Below are 21,606 nucleotides of genomic sequence, written 5' to 3'. Positions count from 1 at the left end.
ACCCCTAAGTAGCTGAATGAAAGGTACTCCAACTTCAGGGTCTTGTCACCTTTCTTTGACAGTCATCAGACACTCAGGAATTTTTTAATATAAGCATACTGCATAATCTACACTCAGACCTGTGACAGTGCATTGATGCATTAATGTAAAACCTTTCTTTGATTGTAGAGCAGAAAATATTGACAGGAGTTCTTTCCAAGCAAACCACAGAAGTGACTGTCATTAACTTAGAGCTATAGTTTTAGGAGGGAAAAAAAAAAGAACTAAGCCATTGTAGATTGCATAAGCAATGTGGAGGGGAATTCAAGAGCCCTGAGTCCTCTATGCAATACCTTGGCGCATGTTAACATTCAAGAATATATGGAGAAAAGTCATTCAGTTAATTTTGCATGTTGATTACTTTTGAGTGAGGGACGCCTGGGAGAAAAAACCCATGGGGTTTCTCTAAAAATGCAGCATGCAAACATCACTCGTTTTATGTTGGATTCAACAAAATATTTTGGTTAAAAAAAAAATACAAGTGAGGTTAAATCAGTGATTGAAAGAATGTTATGACTGTGTGAATCTGTGAGTGAATGAGTGCAAGAAGCAAAGTCAAAAAAAAGCACTTACATGGGAGTTGAAAGGAATACATCACGCCTTTCTCCATTGAATTCTTCCATTTTGGTAGGCCGTGTTAAAGAAAAAACAAACGTATGATGAGAAAATGCATTCAGTGAGGGTATATGCATTTGGAACGACACTGACAGGGGTCGCTGAGTTTCGATTGCACTGTGGTCTGAAGAACATATCCAGCACTGAAAACTTGAGTTTTCCTCGTCTTTTCATTCCCACCTAGACGCTCCTTCACCCTCCCCCCTTCCTCTATGTTCCTCGATCCCATCTGTCCCGAGTAGCTGTGTTGTTCTAATTTCATGTACTCCCTGAGTAAATTATTTTGTTTCATTGTGGATTTTCTTAACATCTAATAAAGGAATAAACCAAACCTCAGCCTATGACTTTCCCTGTGTTTTATTTTGCTTCATACCTTTTCACTTAGGGTATTTGCCCCAGTGGTGACTTCCACAGGAGACAAAAGCAGCTTTACATTTTAGGTCCACGACCTCATGGTGACACTAGAGGGCAGGGTGACAATGCTGTAGGAGGAACAGCCAGCTCATTAACCAAATCACATGTCAGGCTTTAGTTTCATTATCATTTTCTGTTAATATCACAGTAAAAGCTTCAAACATTTTCAGAACCATCCATTAAAAAAATCTCACATTTACGTTGTGAGGGGCCACTTAAAAAACGAGCTATACACTTTTTGGACATGATTGTGTCCATTCGATAGGTTGCAATGAAATAATATTACCATTGCGTGCATTTGGCTACATGTATTTATTTTTTGGCCAAACTTACTAGAAGTTACAGAGAGGTATACGTCTGACATAATTTGATATGTTGTGCTTACACATTGGAAATTAAGTTCAATATTTTGTATAATGTGGCACTAGTGGTGGTAACAAAATAAACCTTTATTGACTTGAATTAAATTTCCTTTGCACTTTTAGTATATTTTTTGGGAAGAAGTGCTGTCCCAAAGTTGACTGTATTATAATCTAAACACATGTAACTACACAAAGATAAGTTTGATTGAATGTGATTAAGTTTCAGTCATGAATGGATTGCTGAATGGGCCTATGTGTCACAGGCTCAGGGGCCCAAAGTTTCAGAGGGCCCCCTGGCACCGCTTGCCAAATTTATCTCAAATAAACATGGACCAACTAAAAAGAGACTCAAAATGACAAAGAAAAAAAGAGATGCAAAGGAGCTGCAAAGAGAATAAATACAAAAAATGGGCAAAACAACCACAAAGACACAAAATGACCAAGTAACTCACAAATCTATCTCAAAGAGGCACAAATTACCTAAAGACACCCAAACGACCACATAAAAGACACAAAACAGCTACAAAGAGGCACAAAATGACCACAGATACCAAATGCCTATAAAGTGACAAAAAAATGACCAGAAAACCCGACTAAAATTATCTCAAAGAGGCACAAATTACTTAATTTAGACACAAAATTACCTCAGACACCTAGACGACTACAAAAAGACACAAAATGGCAATAAAGAGGCACAAGGTGGCTACAAAGTGACAAAAAATGACCAGTAAACCCCACAAAATAACGCCAAAGAGGCACAAATGACCTTAACTAGACATCAAATGACCTCAAAAACAATCAAATGCCCACAAAAAGACTCAAAACTACTGCAAGGAGACACAAAATGATGAAAAGATGCATTATGACTACAAAGAGACACACAAATCACATTAAATCTGCGTGTCTTGCTTCTGTGTAGGAGAGTTGGTGGGGCCCGTTGCATATCTGTGCCCAGGGGCCCCCACTGTCTTATAATCCGCCCATGGTTTCAGTCAACATGGCAATTTTACTGCCCAGTCAAATACCTGTAGGAAGACTATTCCGAATATCAATGCAGAAAACACTATTTTGGCGCCTGAAAATGGAAATAAAATTACAGTATTTTACTTACTACCTTAAAAACAATTGTAACACTTTGTAACAACTATTAATGGTCTAAGAAATGAACTTCAATTTCCAAAACTATAGACCGTGTCTAAATAAACAAACAAAAACGCCTTCATATAATCCTGTAGGTGCTCAGGTCGCTCGGTCGATTATTAATGCCTTCAGTAGCAGACAGGTGAATCTATCGACGGTGAGCATTCTTGACTCGATTACACCGCACTCTCGGTACAAGTTTGGTTTAAAATGGCGGCGGAAGCGTCAAAACAGGTATGAATTGTTAACGATACCGGATAAACTTGTGAAACGTGCTCGCTCATATAACACCGGAGAAGTGTTTTCTCTCTCGTAGTAACGCCGTGACAGCAAAATAATGTCTTTCGCATTTTAACTTGCTTTGAGTGCACTTGAGGAAGCGCTGGTGAAATCATTGAGTTGGCGTCAACAGCAAGTGCACTTGGCGAGCAAGTCCGGTTGGACCGACGTAGAGTTTATGTTTACCGGCCTCCTTTATTTGCCTCCCCGAGGTGAATGTAAGTGTTTGTCCCGACAAATGTCCTCACCCTGCTGCTGTTTGTGTACTCTAAGCTGCGCTGAGGAGGCAGGGAGGTGAGGGCGGTGCAGCACTGGTCACAGCATCACCATGGACCGCTCCAGCCGGCGGCTACCTGCCACCCACCTGTAGCATCAAGCGGCAACATGGCGAACACGGCACACGGTACCCAGGACCGGAGAGACAGCCGCTGTGGTAGGTTAACGTTACCATGATGTGCTGTCAGACCCTCTGTGTATTTACCACTGTTAACACTCATACCACATGAACTCTGCCCTGATACAGTGTGCGCTGCTCTCCATAGTAACATCACAGGTTACGCTAAACTGCATTTTAAAATTATGTGAGTTAAATAGGATCCCGAATATTGTACATGTATACAATTGATAAACCATGGCACATAGCATTTTGTGATTATTTTAGCCCAGTGTTTAATTCGGCATACATTTAACACACCAAAGGCCACTTTCTGAGACAGTTTCTCAACTTTTAACCACAAACTTAATGTAATGACTCTTAATATGTGAGTTGAAACCAGTCATTAACGAGGCTAGAAAACGGTGGTCAGTTCGGCATACATTTAAAATGGCACTTGCTGAGATAGAATTTAAGTTGGTTAGTAAACCATGACTCTTAGCAGCCAGTGTTTTGGTCAGTTCTGCATATTAATACCAAGCTGCACGTGCTCAGATAAAATTTGAACTTTTTTCTACTTGGATTTGTTCATTGCTCACCAATGTCCTGCAGGTTTTATTTGTAAAACTACTTGAGAAGTAGTTCTGAATATTAAAAATGCCAGGAAATGAAATGTTTGTGTTAAAAGCAAAAAACTTCTGAATTCATATCTATATAGGCAGGAAAACCAGAGACTATTTCCCATGTCATGTGCCCCGTCTTATATGCATTGCACCATGCATTCCAATCTGTGGCTCAAGAAGTGCCACTCAAAAATGTGTATTATGTCTTAAGCCAAACAGAGAACCACTTTCTCAAAAAAGTCACTCATGCGTTTGCCCACATTTCCACATTTTCGATGCAATGTTAACCTAAGTTGAAAGCGATACTATTGATAGTAATATCATGACTCACAGAACAAGATTTGTGTGTGTGTACTCAAATGGGTGTTTCAGTTGATAGATAATAACAGCAACCTTTTATTATGACTTACAAAAACAAGAGCATGCATGTACATGTTGGTGTGGCCTTTACTGCTAATGCTTTGTGGTTAAAACCTAATGAGGGACATTGCATTTGTTCTTAAATATAATGCATTTCAAACAATTATAGTTATAGTTTTTCAGCAGTATGATAATAACTGATGAGTCCGTGTGTACAGATTCTGACATTGTTAGTAATGTCTGGCTGTAGATCATTTCCACAGTTGCACAGGACCAACCTGTTGCTGTGTTTTGGGACAAAGTCTACCAGGCTCACATGACAACCTGCAGGTCAGGGTTTAGAGCTTGGCTAAAAATCTGTCTTTGTGTGTCAACCATTAGGAGAACAAAGGGCACTTCAAAAGTGTATTTATTTTACCTACTTATTTATTTATTTATAGAAATGTGTGTGTGTGTGTGTGTGTTCAGAGCCCTTACAGTTGACAAGCACAGACAGGATTTTTTGCTGAAAAACAGAACACCTCCGTGTACAGCTACAACACTATGATTCTGTCAAATGTGTCTGAAGCAATGACGATTCTTGAAAATTGTTGAGTTTGAAATCGGAGGGGTGCAAATGTCTCTGTCCATGGGTGTCAGAAGCTCAATGAGTGCAGCCTGAGAGCTTGACACACAGCCTTTAGCTTAGCTGCCCAGCTGGTGTTAAAGTAAGATGTATCCCCTCTGGGGACCTGTTCACATTACAGCACAGACTCCAGTTACAACCTGCTTGGGATTAGTTTTCACCTCTCAAGGCTTCCACGCCCATTATCTCAGACGCCGTGCTTGATCAGAAGAAACCTTTGGTAGTATTGTATTTCATAGAGTTTGTCATGCCATTTTCTTTTTATAAATTGATCATGTAGTCTACAAAATGTTTGATAATTGCTATCATAGTCAGGGCCGGATTAACTACATAGGGGGCCCAGGCAAAATGAGCTCTGGGCCCCAATGACCCCCAAACTTTAGCCCACTTTCCCTGCATTGTGTGTGTATTGCTAAGTAGTTATAAATAGTATGTTAATGCAGATGTCACCTCACCTTGTGCTTCCATGGTGCATATAATATTACCAAACAAACCAGTAATTACTTAAACAGCCACAAACTTAATGGCCAGATGGTCAACACCCCCAGTTCCCACTTTGCCTGGTTGCTAATTAGCCTTGTTCACAAAGTGACTTCTTCAAATTACTTGTTATCTCTGATGAACACTCCACCTCCTAACAGTGTTCAGTTTGCAATAATATAAAGATTGCGAAAGCATTTTCACATTTGAAAAGATGGAACCAGTGAATGTTTGACAGTTTAATGAATAGATGACAATTAATCAGTTATTTAAATTGTTGTAGATTAATTTTCAATCAATTAATTGTGACGTCACACTAACAACAAAAATAACTAGCAGTTAAATTCAGTCGTTGAAATATGAAATCGGCAAACTTGTTTATTTCTGTTGGCATTTTCAGCCATGACTGTAATGTTTTTAAAGATATGTAGTTAAACACTGTGGTCTGACCTATCTGAGGTTTCTGCTGTGCTCATTTTATGTATGTACTGTGGTGCTTTACTAGAGTCTTAGACAAACCGAATCTACTGGTATGGAAGCTAAGCAGTGTACTGCTGTGGTAGGGGCTGTAGCAAAATGTATTTTTAGCCACGTAAAAAAAAAACCCTCAATATCAGTTCAGGTATACGCTATATTCGGAATACTTGCCCTGCTTTACCTTACAAACTATTTCATTGAGTCAGAGGTAGACCAACAGGTCTTGAGTTCTGCAAAGTAAAATCACTTTTTTTCCCCAATGGAGTGTGGTGGCTTTGAGATAACGGCTTCAGCTTCCCGTCGAGAGGGCTGTCTGCAAGGTAAAGCAGGGAATATATTTGGAATATAGCATACTCTTAGATTGATATAGATTGTTTCAGGTGGCTAAAAACTAACCAACAGAGGCAATGTGTGCTCAGCGAATTTTAATTTTATGTATTTGACACAGGGATTTCCTACCTGGAGGTAATTGCAAACAAACACTGTGATTTAGTCTATAGTAGTAGCAACAGTATATAGAACATTACAGTACATATGAGAGAAGCTAAATAAAAGAACTATGGCACTAGAAGATGAAAACAAATACATAAAATGGCATGAAAACACAATAGGACACTGTAAAATACATACAACAGACAGATCAAGAACTAAAGGTACCCTGTGGAGCTTTGAAAAGTTATTTTAAATTTAGTATTTCTCACCAGAATGAGTAGTTGAGGCCTAACAAATGTGCTAAATGCATCATCTTCTTTGTAAAACATTTGAAAAGTCAGTTTAAAAAATAGTTTTAAAGCTTCATTGTTTACATCTATCCTTACAAGCTAGCAGTTTTTTCTTCCTTGAATTCCTTGCTTCATTTCTATATCACCACCAGTGGAACTGTTGACAAGAATGTTTGTCACGTTGCCCCTGTCCTTGTGACTATTCCCGAGATACTAACAAATAAGGGATCCGGTCATAAAACATTTAAACTGGCCACAAAATGACATTCTCCAGAACTTAGTCCCAGCCAGCAGGCAAGAAGCTCTTAGTGGGGTATTACACCAAATCTGCTTTTATCATCTCAAAAGCAAAGCTAAAATGTTTACATTTTCATTATTTTTATGTCTCTTGTGCATTAGTCTTCAGTTGTTTCACTGTTAACATTTGTCCCGTCTTATTATCAGCTTGCCAGTCATCTAAAGCACTTTGAATTTCTCTAACCTGTATGAAAGGTGCTACATAAATAAAGATACTGATAAAAAAGCATTGCTTCATAGCACCACTATTTGTTAAAAACACCACATGGTGCCTTTTATTAAAAGCAGTGTAAATAGTTAAAAGAATGTGGGCCAAAAAAGACCCGCGAGTCTTTTTTTTTTTTTTTGAAAAGCGAGAGAGAGAGAGAGGGAGGTAGATCTGTGGCAGGTCAGTCCACAGTTTAGGGCCCTGCAGCCGCATGATAGAAAGGCTGGTCACCTTTTGAGCTCAGGTCACATAAACGCATCACTACAAATTAATGTGTTAATTTATTTAGCTTTCACAATCACAGCTTATCTTATTAAATATAATTGAATACCAATCATTAAAAGCTGTTGAAAATATGTGTAAAAACAAGCTAACTCATCTCATATTCTTTTAAAGGTGTGTCTGGAGAAGCCATAGTGGAGAATGGCTGTGTAATAACGGACCCGCCTGCTTCTGACCTCCACGATCATACCAACCACCACTGCCATGAACCCAGCATAACCCCGCACAGCGAGCCCGTCCTGTCCAGTTACAATCCATCCTGCTCCTCTACCCCTATCTACTATTGCAGCCCCCAGAAAAGCTACTCGGACCTGAACCAGGACAGCCACAGCTTGACTTCCCAGGACTCAGGTATCCCGACTCTGGAGATCAACCCTCCAGAGCCCATCCTCCACAGCCACCAACGCTCAGGTGAGGGAGGCCTCATCCCGGACTCCAGTGACCACTCTCCCGCCACTTTAACTTTGGACGATGATCCCTCTGATGGTAGCAGCATCCGTAAATCCTCCACCTTCCCCCGCAGCGGGTACGACTCCATCCGCCTCTTCAGCCCTGGCCTTAGATTATCCGCCACCACAGGGATGGGTCTTGGGGGTGGAGCTTTAAACCGCAGCGATGATATCTCTGTGTGCAGTGTGTCCAGCATGAGCACCGAGCTGTCGGTTTCCAATGAAGACATCTTGGATTTCACCGTCACCTCTGACTCCAGCGCCATTGTTACCTTAGAGACAGATGACAGCAGTGTAGGTCATTTCTCAGATGTGACGCTGTCATCATCACCAGGAAACCCCGGAGACTTATGGAGTCCTGTACGACCTCATCCAGGGTCTGGGGTCAGGCAACAGGAGGAGGATGGCAGGCAAAAGAAACTGGGACCTCTAGCAAGCTTATTCAACAGGTATGTTCATATTTACACGGGGAAATTGAGATGGTTGTTGAGCTTGAGTCAAACTAGAAATGCATGGCTCCATATTCTTTATTATGTCGTCATTCATTCTTTTAGATTTGTCACCTCCACTGAGACATATGCACTAAGTTACATAAGATGAAGGTGAAAAATTTCTTCATATATAATTTGATTGCAGGCATACCTGCAGTTATCCACAGATTTTAGCCAGCACTGATGCAATAACATGTTACATTAACCTCCTTATTTGACATTAATTAGCAGTATATTAACATTTATTAAATGGTTTATGACACACTACAGTGTAGTTGTGTGCAGTTTATTAATATATTTGCCAACAATTCTAACTCCAACTCTGACCAAATGTCTCCCCTTTTAAGTTATGGCCAAAACATGTTTTTTAAGGTCACACTGACCTTGACCTTTGACCTTCAACCACCAAATCTTGATTTGGTAATTCTTGAGTCCAAGTGAAAGTTTTTGCCTTGTAGAGATATTGCGTTGAAAATAATGAGATGGAGGCAAGGTCATGGTGACATTGGACCTTCGAATACCAAATTCTAATTAATTATCTTTGAATCCAGGTGAACATTTGTGCCAAATTTGAAAAAAGTTCCCTCAAAGCAAGATAGCTCATTCACAAGAATGAGACAGATGAGGTCACAGCGACCTTTGACCATCAAAATCCATTCAGTTCATTGTTGAGTCCAAGTGGACGTTTGTGCCAAATTTAAAGAAATTCCCTCAGATAAAGGGTTCACACAAGAATGGCATGGAGATATGTACAGACAAAAAGACAACCCAAAAACATAATGCCTGCAGCCACGGCTATCGCTGGCACAGAGGCATAAAATGTGACAACTGCACACTTACTCTATTTAATTAAGACGTTTGGATACTGCTTGGATCTTCGTCAAGTCAAAATGTTTGAGAAGTGAAAACCACACCTATATTTATACATAATACACAACAATAGGCTGACAAGATCTATGATGGCAGGTGTGGTTAACCATCTAAACCTCTCACTTAATTTGTAAAACATAAAAAACAAAACGTCTCTATGTCTGTCTGCACATTACATCATCTGGATATAACAAGAAAAAAAACATGGATAATCTTTGGCCATGAGCAGCCAAAAATAGAAAAAGAATCATTGTAGGCCACCTCAGTGAGATGATTATCCTCTTTATACTTCCTCTCATCACAGACTCTTTGTTAAAAGCCTTATAGAAGTTACACAGAGGTAGGCATTGCTCAGAGTTGCTTTACAAACCTTGCTTAGCCAAGACATCCCTCACCCCTCCCACCCTCTTGCATGTTACAGCTCACATAGCAAGTGACCGTCTTTTGAACAAAAAGCTGCATATTCCTGCTACAGTTTAGTGAACGAACCTCCCTAAGAAGTTAAGCAAGGACAGGAAGATTAATTACAGACCAACACATGACTATGCATGAAATAAAACATGGCTGACAAAAACAAGGTCATTTATTCTTTCAAAGAAAAGCATCTTGGCCTTTATAAATCAGGGGTCACCCTTCATGTCCCAATGCCACATACCCTACCTTCGTTGGCTGAGGAATTTCCTTGAAAGTTACTGATTGGCCCACAAAGAAGCTACATCACTCTGGGGGACCGAACTGCTGCTCTGTTTGTAAAGAGGATACTGTCATACTGTTGCATGTAGAGTGTTACTTCCCAGTTCTGAATGGGTATGATGGGTAGTGTGGTGTTCCTTCCTCTTGAGAGGAGAGGGTAGTAGCAACACAACTACACCTAATGGAGGCTGACAGTGCCGCAGATTCAGACGTCCAAAAACACATAATTGAAACCACAAAGTATCTCCATACTGCTCCTCCGTAGTGATCCAAGTGTCCTGAAGCCCCGACATAAAAAGTTGTTTGGAAAAACATCATCTGAACTGTGCTAAAAACAAATGACTTTTTTCCAACACTTTCTCTGCAAGTGTTGTGAGGACTCTAAAACTTCACCTGAGCCTCCATCGGCATATGGGTGTGTAGATAATAGGTGAATTTTCATTTTTGGGTGCACTATCCCTTCAAAGTCAAATGCATAATTAAATCACTTTAGAGACATTTGAAAGAAACAATGAGCAAGCAATCAGCAATGTGCTTTGTTCTGACTGTGCTGATGAATGACAAAGTTAGAGATGTTATTTTGTAGTTCTTTGAAGTATTTCTAAAGTTGGCTTCACACTCACTGGCCTTGATGAAAGAAATCATCAGACAGGCCGTTAATTTCCTCTCACTGCTTTGCCACATTCCACTTTCTGTTGAGGCCCAGAGATTTCCTTGAATGAACAGGGAAGGGGATTTCACAGCACCTAGTCAAACTTTTATTTATTAAGTTTTGTTTCACTTTTGTACCAGGCTTCTGGTAAACGCAGCTGTAACCTGACACCTGCTGTGTGTAGGTGTGTAGGTTTGTGCGTGTGTCTGTGTCCACATGTGTTTGTGATTGGATGAGGTTCAAGGGTTTTTTTTTTTCAGAGTGCCTTTAATTATAGCATTACAGAGCTGGGTAATGAACTGTAAAAAAAAAAAAAAAAAGTAATAATCCCGCAATGATTACTGTAACTTATATAACTCTACATAACATATATAATACTGATTTAATACTTATTTGCATGCAGTAAAATGAAATTTTCTTGAAGAGAGGCAGTGGTATAGAATTTCAGGGCTGATAATGACAACCAGTGTAGCCAGAATAGACAGTAGTGCCAGTATGTCAGTTGGTTGTTTCAAAAGTTTGGTCCAATCTGAAATCTCCTGAAAACTATGGGTTGGATTGCCATGAAATTTTGGTGCACATATCCATAATCTCTATAAACAGATAACTGCATATGAATGCAGAATCCGCAGGCAGCTGGACCAGATTTTGGTATAGGAAGCATTCAGGTTCCAGTTTGTAGTCTGTGAAGTATTGACTAATCATGTTTGAGCAGGCTTTGGTTGCATGCAGTTAAACAACCTGTGTGGTGAGCAAAACAGTTGGCTGAAATGTAGTCTTGAAACCCAACAGCTATTGTCTGACAAAGATTTAGCTTTATGTTGGCTTTTTAAAATGTATTTGCATTCATATGCAGATAACTTGTATAGATGTCCCAGAGGCTGAATCGTCCTTAAAATTGATGGCCAATGGGTTCTGAGTTTGATATATTCATGGTACCCTGAGCATTAATACTTTTAACCGTAGTGATACTCCGAATATCCTTTAGCTCCACCAGCAGGTCAAAGTTTGACCAGCATTTTGATTTCTGACTAAATACTTGCAAAGATTAATGACATCCCAGCCTTATCTGAGCTGTGTTTAGCGCTGATTAGCAAATGTTAGCATGCTAAAATACTAAATGAAGATTATGAACATAGTAAACATAAATGAGTTTTGTCATTGTGCGTATGCTGACTTTAGAATTGCTGTGCCTAAGTACAGCCTCAGAGTATGCGCTGCTGTCAATCATATTTTTTTAAACAAATTGTACATGTGTTAACACTAATGTTTGGCAGTATCACATCACTTAATGTGATTTTTATATTTGTCAGGCATTGGGTTGTGTGTGTGTGTATCTATCTGTCAGCAGCTAATCTTGCAAACTACTGGACCAGTCAGCCTAATAATTTGTGTGCACATTTATGACTGTATGCTCAAGGACTCAAAATTCACAGTTGCTGAAAAAAAAGCTGTTTTATTGGCTGCTTTATACAGTCACTGACTGCTGACTCCTCCTTTCTCTCAACCGGCTGGTAGGGGCCACAAATCATCAACAAAATCACATGGCAAAATGCATTCCCGGGAATTGGATTGGCTAAAAACAAGAAGCCTTACCCAGTCTGCAGGCCACATTTTGGCCTTTGTTGTGGCTCAAAGACTTGACATACATAGAAATGTTTGGTTTCATTTTGAATCCCAGCCTCTACAGATTAATTCCATACCTGATATGTCATGATCCACATAAGTTAGACGAGATACGAGATGAAAAAATATCTTTTTCATCCTACCTCCATCTTCACTGTAAGGGAGCTAGGAGCCGTGGTCTCTTGGCCGACATCTCCACTTTGACTGCACTTTTCTAGTTTTTACTGTAAATGCTTTTAGATGAAATAGAATAATTAGATTTAGTGTGATACAGCACGTGTCTAATGGCAGAACCCCCCTTTAACATTCTGCCCTGTTATCTTTGTTATCCCTCCTTCCTCACATGGAGTAGTTACTCATTCCCTCGGTGCCCTTCAGACTCCTTCTCTTCACACCCATTCCTCCCCTCCCATTTGTTAAGTCAGGCCTCTCATTGCCTGTTCCTCCACAATCTCACTGTGCCTCAACAAAGTGGCTGTGTGGGACTTTTTGTACTCAAACTATGGAAGGTTTGAATCTTGACTGAAGGAGAGCTTCAATTTTTGCTCTCCTTTGTTTACTCTTTACCTCTGTGAGCGCTCAGCTTCCAGGTGCCTGTTTCTCTGTGTTTTTTGGGGAGGAGTATTTTGACTCTGTGTTTTTTGGGTGAGAGTGCAGGATGGCAACCCCATCACTTCTTCTCTTCATTGACAGGTAGGATACCGGCAGATGACATAAAAAATGGAGTTTCATGGTTGACATTTTTTAACTACTGTGGCCTGTTGTTGTCCATTTCTGTCTGTGTTTTGTATGCAAGCAGTAACAGTGCTATGATTAGAAGTTGAAAATATGGCATTTGTGTTTGACTGTTTTCTGTTGGACTAAATGCACACTATTCTCTGGATTTATTGAATTGTGTTTGACTGTTATAAAAATGCGCCTGGAGCAGCTCCACGTTCCGCTCACTGATAGTCTTTTCGATGAGGAAAAGACTCAGTGTACTTTCTCTCTTCTTGTACTAGCTTGTTTGGTATTTCCATGCCAGGTGTCCTCAATGTTAGTTGAAGCATAAGAACCACTGGGACATCTTATCACCTTATTTGCAAACAGCATAACTGAACACAAGTGTTTTGAAATCCTAAAATTCTTGGGAGACTTGACCACAAACCAGTGCAGTGCAGAGCCTCAGCTCCAACTCAACACAGAAACAAGCACCTCTGCCATTTTCTAGCCGTTCCACTTGAGCACTCGACCATAGCCGCAGCCATTCAGCTGTCACGTTGAGGCATACTTGGCCTGGACCGAATGCAAATCATGTTCCTGCTTTGTGAACATTTGTTTGGTGGCGTACACTAAAGCTGAGAACGTGATGTTTTGATGAACAGTACAGAAAACTGATGCAAGTGTTGAGAGTTGAGACTTAAAGTCAGGCTTTGCTTTGTAAAGGTGGCCTCTGCACTTTGATCCATTTGGCATTGTTTTATGGTGGTTCATGGGGTTACTCAAGTTCATAACTGCCCGTAGTTCACAGCTTGTTGACACATAGTTTTTTCCATCTCAACTAAGCCTGGCTTTACTGATAGTATTGCATAATATGAAGCCCAAAACTAACTGATTCATGTGATCTGTGATTCACAATTCACAAATGATTCACTGGTAGAGCTTGAAAGTTCATTATTGACTTTGGAAATAGCAGTTTGAGAAGAAAAGAAGTCTTTGCACAAGGTTCAAGCTCAGGTCATTGGACCGTGAGTTGAGATTTCTTTTTCAGTTCTCGGGTTGACATTGGTTATTGCATTTCTATTATCATCCTCTCTTTAGATCACATTTTCAGATCCTTTCCCATTGCTTCCTTGTGAACTGAAAGCTGATATTTTCTTTCTTCTCATTTTTTCTGGGTGGAGTTGGGTTGCATTGATTACAGTAGATATTCTCGTATTCAGATGACAACTTCTCTTCACAGCTCTATTCATGAAAAATGTTGCTCTACAAGTTTCTAATGCCTCACATTTTCCTGGATTTGTCTATTATCTTTCCAAGAAAAGAAAATTTGTTCCAAGCTGGAGGTTGCTTTTTTTTTTTTGCTCTGCGTTTCCAATGTGCTGTTGTGAAAATAGCTGAATAAGATAAGCCTAAATGTCACTGTATGTTGCACTGTGTTCGCTATCTGTGACACAGCTTGCATGTGCTGGCCTTTAATGTCTGTGTTGCCGTTCAGCTTCCTTATTAAAGCCTTGAGTCACTCATACAATGAGGAAATGCCTTCCAATGCTTGCATTATCTTTGTGTACTACAGCATCAGTTAGCAGAGTGGAAAATATGTGAGACTGATGTAAAACGTGCCAAAGCAAGATTGAGGTGTTACCACTGGAAGGTAAATAATGTTGAATGTGCTGTGCTGGCTCACGCAGCCACGTGCTCATTCACTGAGCATGCAGAGCTGTCCTAAAACTCAAACCTAGATTTGAGACAGAAATGTCACAGATAAACTGAAGTGAAATGTGGTTAATGTGTGTTTGTGGTTGGTTTCATAAGTCATCATTGCTGGCTGTGAACACCTGGTCAGGATGTTTAACAGCTCCATTACTTAATCAACTTGTCTTGGTCAGTAACTCACATAAATAGGGCTAGATGATTTTATACTCTTGATAATGCTGACCTATGAAATGCATCTGTTATAGATACTTGTATTAAAAAGATTTTGCAGTTTTTAGCGGTATTTCTTTTAGGCTATCTAGTTAGCTGGAAACTGATTTTTACAAGGGCTGCAACAGTCAACACAGTGGTATTAGTTTTTGAATTTTTAAGCCAGTGGCATCTTTTCATTATATGTTAATCACCTTCTCTTTTCAACAATAATAATGCCCTGCATCTGACTTCAGAATTGTTGTGCTAAAGTTGATAAATAATCCTGAAGCATAATGAAAGCAGTAACTGCTGCTGAGTTGCCGTATTAATCAATGAACACTCTACAACACGGGCAACATATATGGCATGGCAAAGCATCGTAGGGCTAATTTATACTCCCACTACATATGAAAATAGATAGCTCTGTTGTAAACATCACTGCCCTCATACTTCCAACATCCTTTATGATGGCATAGATACGTTCAGTAGATGCGTTGTAGGTGGCGAGGGTCTGTGAGGCCGTTAACTACACTATAACATGTTTAATGACATGTTTGAATGCCTTTGTTGTCTCTTCTGGTTGTATCTGTCTTAAACTACGCTACACTCCCCACACGGTCTCTGGTGGTACTGCTACATTTCATCCATATCTGTAAGCTTTCAGAATACGTGCACAAATACGGATGAAATGAACGCAGAGTATGGACAGAAAGCTACATCCATGTCTGTATATGTGTCTAAAAATGAGCATAAATGAGGTCTTCGAGGCTAAAAAATCTAAAACGGGCAAAATGCGAACAACAAGTTTGGAGTAATTGGTTGGAGTGTCATGGTTGTGTATAGCTGTCTTTCCACCAACCAGTTCAGGATGGTCATTTTTATGTTTCCATTGTCCGAAGTTGTGGAGGGTACCAAGAAAGTTGCTCCATTTCATTTCTTCCATTCATCAATTTTCATCGCTTATCAGGGTCTGGGTCGTGGGAGCAGCAGGCTGAGCAAAGTATTCCAGACATCCCTGTCCCCAGCAACACTGTCCAGCTCCTCCAGGAGGATCCCAAGACATTCCCAGACCAGATGATATAGATAATCCCCCCCAGAGTGTTCTGGGTCTACCCCTGACCTCCTACCAGTTGGGCATGCCTGGAAAACCTTTAATGGGAGGCACCCAGAAGGATCCTGATCAGATGCCTGAACCACATCAACTGGCCACTTTCGATGCAAAGGAGCAGTGGCTCTACTCTGAGCTCCCTATCTCTAAGGCTGAGCCCAGCCACCCCACAGAGGAAACTCATTTATGGTTGCTTGTATTCATAATGTCAATCTTTTGATCATTACCCAAAGCTCATGACCATAGGTGAGGGTCAGAACTCAGATGGGCTGGTAAAAATGAGAGCTTTGCCTTTCAACTCAGCTCCCTTTTCACTGCGTTGGCACAATGCCTGCATCACTGCTGATACCATGCCAAACCACCTGTCCATCTCATGCTTCATTTTTACCCGCACCGTGGAGGACTCCATGCTGTCTCTCTGCGTCATTGCTGAAGAGGAAATTGAGTGAGAGCTAGATGGAGCAGTGATGTGGCTACTACCATCTGGGAACAACTCAGCCTACATTTGAGAGTACTGTCTGAGGTTAAACTGCCAAGCAGATCTAGGGTCTAGGTTCATGTCCGTATGGGTCACGAACGGTTGTAATGGTACTATACTGACAATGCTTGGCTGGAAATGCAGCCTATGACTGAAAGTCTGTCTAGGCCCTAGGGTATCCAGAAGCCTGCAATTTCACAGTGGCCTAGTTGCCAAAATCGTCCCCCAGCCTGGTGCTGTTGCTGTGGGAATGATGGTGATAGTTGTGTAATGTGTGGTATAGTTTGACTGGGGGCTGCGTGGTTTGAGCACTGGCTGGAAAACAGCAATGATTGGCAGGGAAGCACAACTGCTGTATGTGTGATTTAGTGCAGCATCTGTAGCATAACTGTTGGAACTAAAATGTATGGAATTATAAACCAATCAGTAGTTAACCCTGGCTCCAGTGGGTTAGGGCTAAGTGGTGTCAACGTGACTTGTACAGCAGAAATGTTGAATATATCAAATATTTTCTATTAATTAATAGATTATAATCTTTAGATTGCCTCTTCAGCTTAGACAAACAGCAGGATATGGATTCTTTGATGTTACAGCCCTTTACTCTGCCTGTTATGTCACGTGGCCTGGCCAGAAGGGCCTTTTTATTTGACCCCTTTCTTCATGTCTTTTCACAGCCAGGCTCTATTCAGGCTTTTAATTAAAGCCCCCACTAACAGCTCTGTGACGACACCACGCTGATGGATCAATGAAAGGAATAGCTGGCTTAATGGTACAGTGAATGCTGCTGAAAAGAGAGCGGCTTTTCAGCAGCGTCGCATGTGGTATTTAAACACCAGGTGGATGGAAGCTAAACACGGTGTGCAGATCGCTCTCTCGTCCATCTGAGCATTCAGGTGATTTTTAGATTGGAGTGCAGGGCAGAGCAGACAGACAAGTGGTTATTTGAAGTGGAAAGATCATATTCTTCAATGAAAGAAGCAAAGATTATCATGTTTTCAGCAGCTACAGGTATAATTGCTGATTACTGCAGCATACAGCATGTTGGTGTCTCCAAATGCTGCTGTGTAATGGGTTCTACATCTCGTTTTATTAGTCCTGTGACCTTGACTAGCCTGCCAGCTCACATGATGTCACACTGGTTGTTAAAGTGCTCTCTGGGTGCTTGTATACTTTTGTTCTTAAATCCACAGGTTCCTTTTGTGAGCTTATCTCTGTAGGGAGCTTGTGTAGTAGCGAGGACACAGGCACATTTAATGCCCAAACATTTACTCCAGTGAACACTACAATCATAGCTTGTGTTCTGTGTTTTGCTCTTTCATCATAATGACCTAATATTAGTGCTGGACGATTAATCGAATTTTAATCATGATTTCGATTTTGGCTTCTCACGATCATAAAAACATTATAATTGAAGAAAAACGATTAATGCGCTGCACGGCGCGGCGTGTATGTAAGCACCGTGAATGCACCAGTGTTATGTGCAGCAGCAGCAAGCGTGTGACGTGTGTGGATCAATATGTGGAGCAAGCGATTGAGAACATGGCAGAAAGACAGCCTTTGGTTGAGAAGAAAGGTACACTGTAGGACAACTTCAGTCCTCTGGAAGCATTTTGGCTTCAAGTTGACGGACGTTGAGCTAAGGAAATTGTTTGCAAAGTTTGTTACGCTGTCATGTCTGCCCCCCAAGGCAACACGAGCGGAAAAAAAAGTCCAAAAAAGTTAATAACATACAAATTATGGCGAAAAGGTAGTTTCTTGCAACCCTAGACTTAAGATAAAAATGCATCCTAGAATTAAGATAAAAATGCATCCGTCTGCTTGCAGCGCAAGCAGACGGATGCACGACTCAGAGCAGCATGTGTCACTGACACCATCTCAGTGCACAGCGGACCAGTGGAAAATGTCACCATCAGCATATTATTTTACATAAATAAAATCCATTTTATCATTATTTTGAGTCACATTGTTGAAAGAATTTAGCTGTATGTGTTCAAGCAGGATAATAGGTCTCCATTCATTGCACGTCGGGCTTTCTGTTTCCTTGTTGGAGATGGTGTTGCGTTCAAGGTCCCCCCCCCAAAAAAATGGGAGAAAAAAAAGGCCGAATATTCGATTTTTTTTTTTTTTTTTTTCACAATCGAATCCCGTGCCATCAAACGAAGCTTCAAAGCTTTGAATTTTTTGGGTCAGCCCTAGTATTTATTTCTATTTATTGTTTTTATGGCTATTATTATTTTAATTTACTATTATTATTTTTATTTTTTTTACTTGTTTACTTGTTACTAATTTATTTCTGGCTGTTCTTTTGAGTTATATTTGAAGTTGAGTTTTGGTGGAGTTTTGAAATCAATGAATAATCGTGTTTATTAATTGTGATTTCAATATCAATCAAAATAATCGTGATTATTATTTTTGCCATAATCGTCCAGCCCTACCTAATATCTTTGTCCTCCAGTCTAACTCCCCCTCTCCATTTGTCTCTCAGGAGCCTGTTTGCCCGGAGAGTGAAGGACAGTCGGCCAGTGGAGCAGAGGGATCCAGGGTGGAAGCTGTTTGGGAAAGTCCCACCCCGGGAAGCCCCAATTAAGGACCCAAAGAGAATACAAAAGGTAGAATCTTCATTTTTGGGATCACGGCATTGTCACATTATCAGTGCGTACCAGGAGACACCAGACAATCGCTCCACCTCTCACACAGTAAAGCTGCAGTGATCTTTTCCACACTTTAAAGTATTTTTTTGCCTTTTGTCACAGAAAGATGACTTTTCAGAAATCCATCTAAAAGCTGGGAGTAATCAGATGCCTTAAGAGATTTCCGAGCATTTTCTCAGATTGAGGCTTGTCTGTTGTTTGATGGAGCTTAAATGTGGTTTGACTCCAGTGTGTAGAGTTTCTCATAAAAGCATTAATCTATTCACTGATCTTAAAATAAGCTCCCTTATGCATACTGTCTTATTGTTTTCATAGCAACACGTGAAGCTCCGCTCAGCGGCGTGTTGTGTGCTATCCTAGATTAGATATTAGTCACATGAGCTAACAATAGGCTTGTTTGTTTCACAGACCATTTGCTTAGTTTTCAGTGTATACAGTTTGAGCCTATCACAGACAACATGGCTTTTAAGCAACCAATCCCCTCTGACTATGATACAAAAGAAAACTCTCAGCTATACAAAGTTACTGGAAGAAAATCAAACAATATGTATATATTTTTTACTTGATTTTAAAATTCTACTTACTTCCATTTTTACACCACATTTTTTCATTGTGTACCATTCCCACACCGTAGCCCCTTGTCGTTTATCAGGATCAAGATAAACTTTGTCCCTTGCGGGAAATTTGTTGTAGACAATCGTGCTACATAAGCTGCAAACAACGTAACAATTAAACAGACTCCCAAAAATGTCAGACAAACAAAAAAGGAAGGTCAGCAGTCGCAATGTCACAGTGTTACACAGTATTGCACATTTCCTGGGGAATTGCATCAAAATGATGCTATCATATGGATTTGGTTTATCTGGCCTTGTCAGTTGTGGTTTCGGCTCTTGCAGTTGGTCATGAGCCATTAGGGTCAGCTGCCTGACACACATTTAAATCCCCTGCACTATGTTGAACCTAATGGACAGCATCATTGACAGCAGCATTCGCCCTGTAATGCAGGCTATGATATTACCATGTTTGTTAGCCATCTTTAAACAGAAGTTTTAGGCTTGTTTGGCAATCATTTCAGTGCTAGATAGTATCACACTGAATATGACTTAAGTCTTAAACCCCAGATATTGAATATATTAGATGGATATTATTTTAATTGCATTAATTTTAAGTGTAGTTGGCTTTAACATTTGTTTAAAAACGCCATGAAACTGTGCTGCAGCAGCTTGTTTTGCAGAACAGCTGTTGTTCAAAGGTCATATGGATGAGCAACCAGCTTTTGGTGCAATAATGCCTTTTAGGGGAGCTTATCATCTACCGTGGGACAATAAAGACCAGCAAGTCCTGTATACCAACATTATGACTCATGATAACAATACCGACTGAAGTCTAAGACTCTGTTATGTAATGACTCTGTGGACGAGGACTTTTAAAATATCAGGAACATACTGTAACTGAGTACATTCTCAGTGGCGTTCTTGAATACAAAGAGCACAATGCCCTCAGCAACAGCACTCCCCATCCGTGACATTTAGGTTCTTAAGCTATTTTTAGAATGCCACATGCAAAGCCAACAGCCACATAGTGCTTTTTCCAACAGCTATTAGAAACATAATGGAAAGGGCTGGGACGAATAATTATCAAAACACAATGTATTTTTAGAAGAAGCATACTTGAACTACCTTACACGTGATTAGGTCTGTCACACTAGGATAATGATGCAATTTACAGCGAGTAGCAAAGCTGCACGTAGAGTTAGTCATGCTACGTAGTGGTGCCACTAGTTTAACTACATTTCCCAGTAGTATTCGGAGGCATATTCAAAATCATGTTGCTATTTTCATGTAGCCATTTCAAGATCTTGTAGCTAACAAACTACATTTCCAGAGCAAGCTGTTTCTCTACCATTTGCTATTAGATTACTTAAATAGCTTCATTGTAGTTAGCTACTTTTTCTGAGTAGGACCTGCTGGTTAGCTTCCTACTTTGAAACAAAATGTAATGTTGCTGTAGCTTGAGTGTAATTTCCAATGAGAAATAGCTTGTAGCTATAGTAGCTATTGTAAAGTAGCACTTAAAATAGAAAAGTATGAAAAGGACAAGCTGATTCTGTATCCTTGGATGGAAGAGTAAATAATTATTTGACATACACCAACAATAACAAATAAAGACAAAATACAATGGAAAAAGTCCATGTATATACATTATTTATGCTAAAATTAATTACTAGCCATTGATGACTTTCTTTTTAAACATGCAGGTGACAAGAATTGAACTATTTTCCTGCATCAGACTCTAATCCTTGTGTGGCATTTGCATGCCACGTGCATGTAATGCTGTGTTTGTGTTGCTCAGCAAGCTGAAATTCAAAATGTCAAGGTCTTTGAGAGCGCTTTGTTAGATAACAAGCTGGTGACTGAACGCTCTTATAATTTCCCACTGCCATTCAAAAGGCAGACAGGGAAGTGTCTCAGGGCCAATTAAAGAGCACGACATCTCCCCACTGGTAAAATAAACCAAAGAACAAGATGGCAGCTTGTAATTAGAGCCTGTAGGAGCCTGTTATTTTGCTTCCATTTACCCTGAGTCTGACACCGGGGAAGTAACACTCTTCTCTGTGCTCTTTGTGCTGTTGAAACCTGGTTGAAAGGCATTTTAATCTGTAGTTTCCACAGTTTACGTATCAGC

General features: G+C 40.2%; 1 protein-coding gene across 3 annotated transcripts in view; it reads left to right on the top strand.

The window, feature by feature from the left end:
- The first annotated feature begins 2,715 nt into the window (after positions 1-2,715).
- Positions 2,716-21,606, top strand: part of tbc1d14 (TBC1 domain family, member 14) — a 44,887-nt gene continuing 25,996 nt past the window's right edge. Inside the window, exons 1-4 of one of the 3 annotated variants that reach the window (XM_033610110.2) lie at positions 2,716-2,804; positions 3,123-3,282; positions 7,411-8,194; positions 18,756-18,879. In XM_033610110.2, the coding sequence (XP_033466001.1) occupies positions 3,234-3,282; positions 7,411-8,194; positions 18,756-18,879 (957 nt within the window). In that variant the 5' untranslated portion in view covers positions 2,716-2,804; positions 3,123-3,233. Of the gene's footprint in view, positions 2,805-3,085; positions 3,283-7,410; positions 8,195-12,593; positions 12,771-18,755; positions 18,880-21,606 lie in introns of those variants that run through there. The other 2 variants (XM_033610109.2, XM_033610111.2) reach the window with 2 other exon arrangements.

The sequence above is a fragment of the Epinephelus lanceolatus genome, chromosome 22 (assembly GCF_041903045.1).
Source record: "Epinephelus lanceolatus isolate andai-2023 chromosome 22, ASM4190304v1, whole genome shotgun sequence".
Classification (NCBI taxonomy): Eukaryota; Metazoa; Chordata; class Actinopteri; order Perciformes; family Serranidae; genus Epinephelus; species Epinephelus lanceolatus.
The sequence above is the reverse complement of the archived record's forward strand: the minus strand, read 5'-3'. Positions and strand labels throughout refer to the sequence as shown.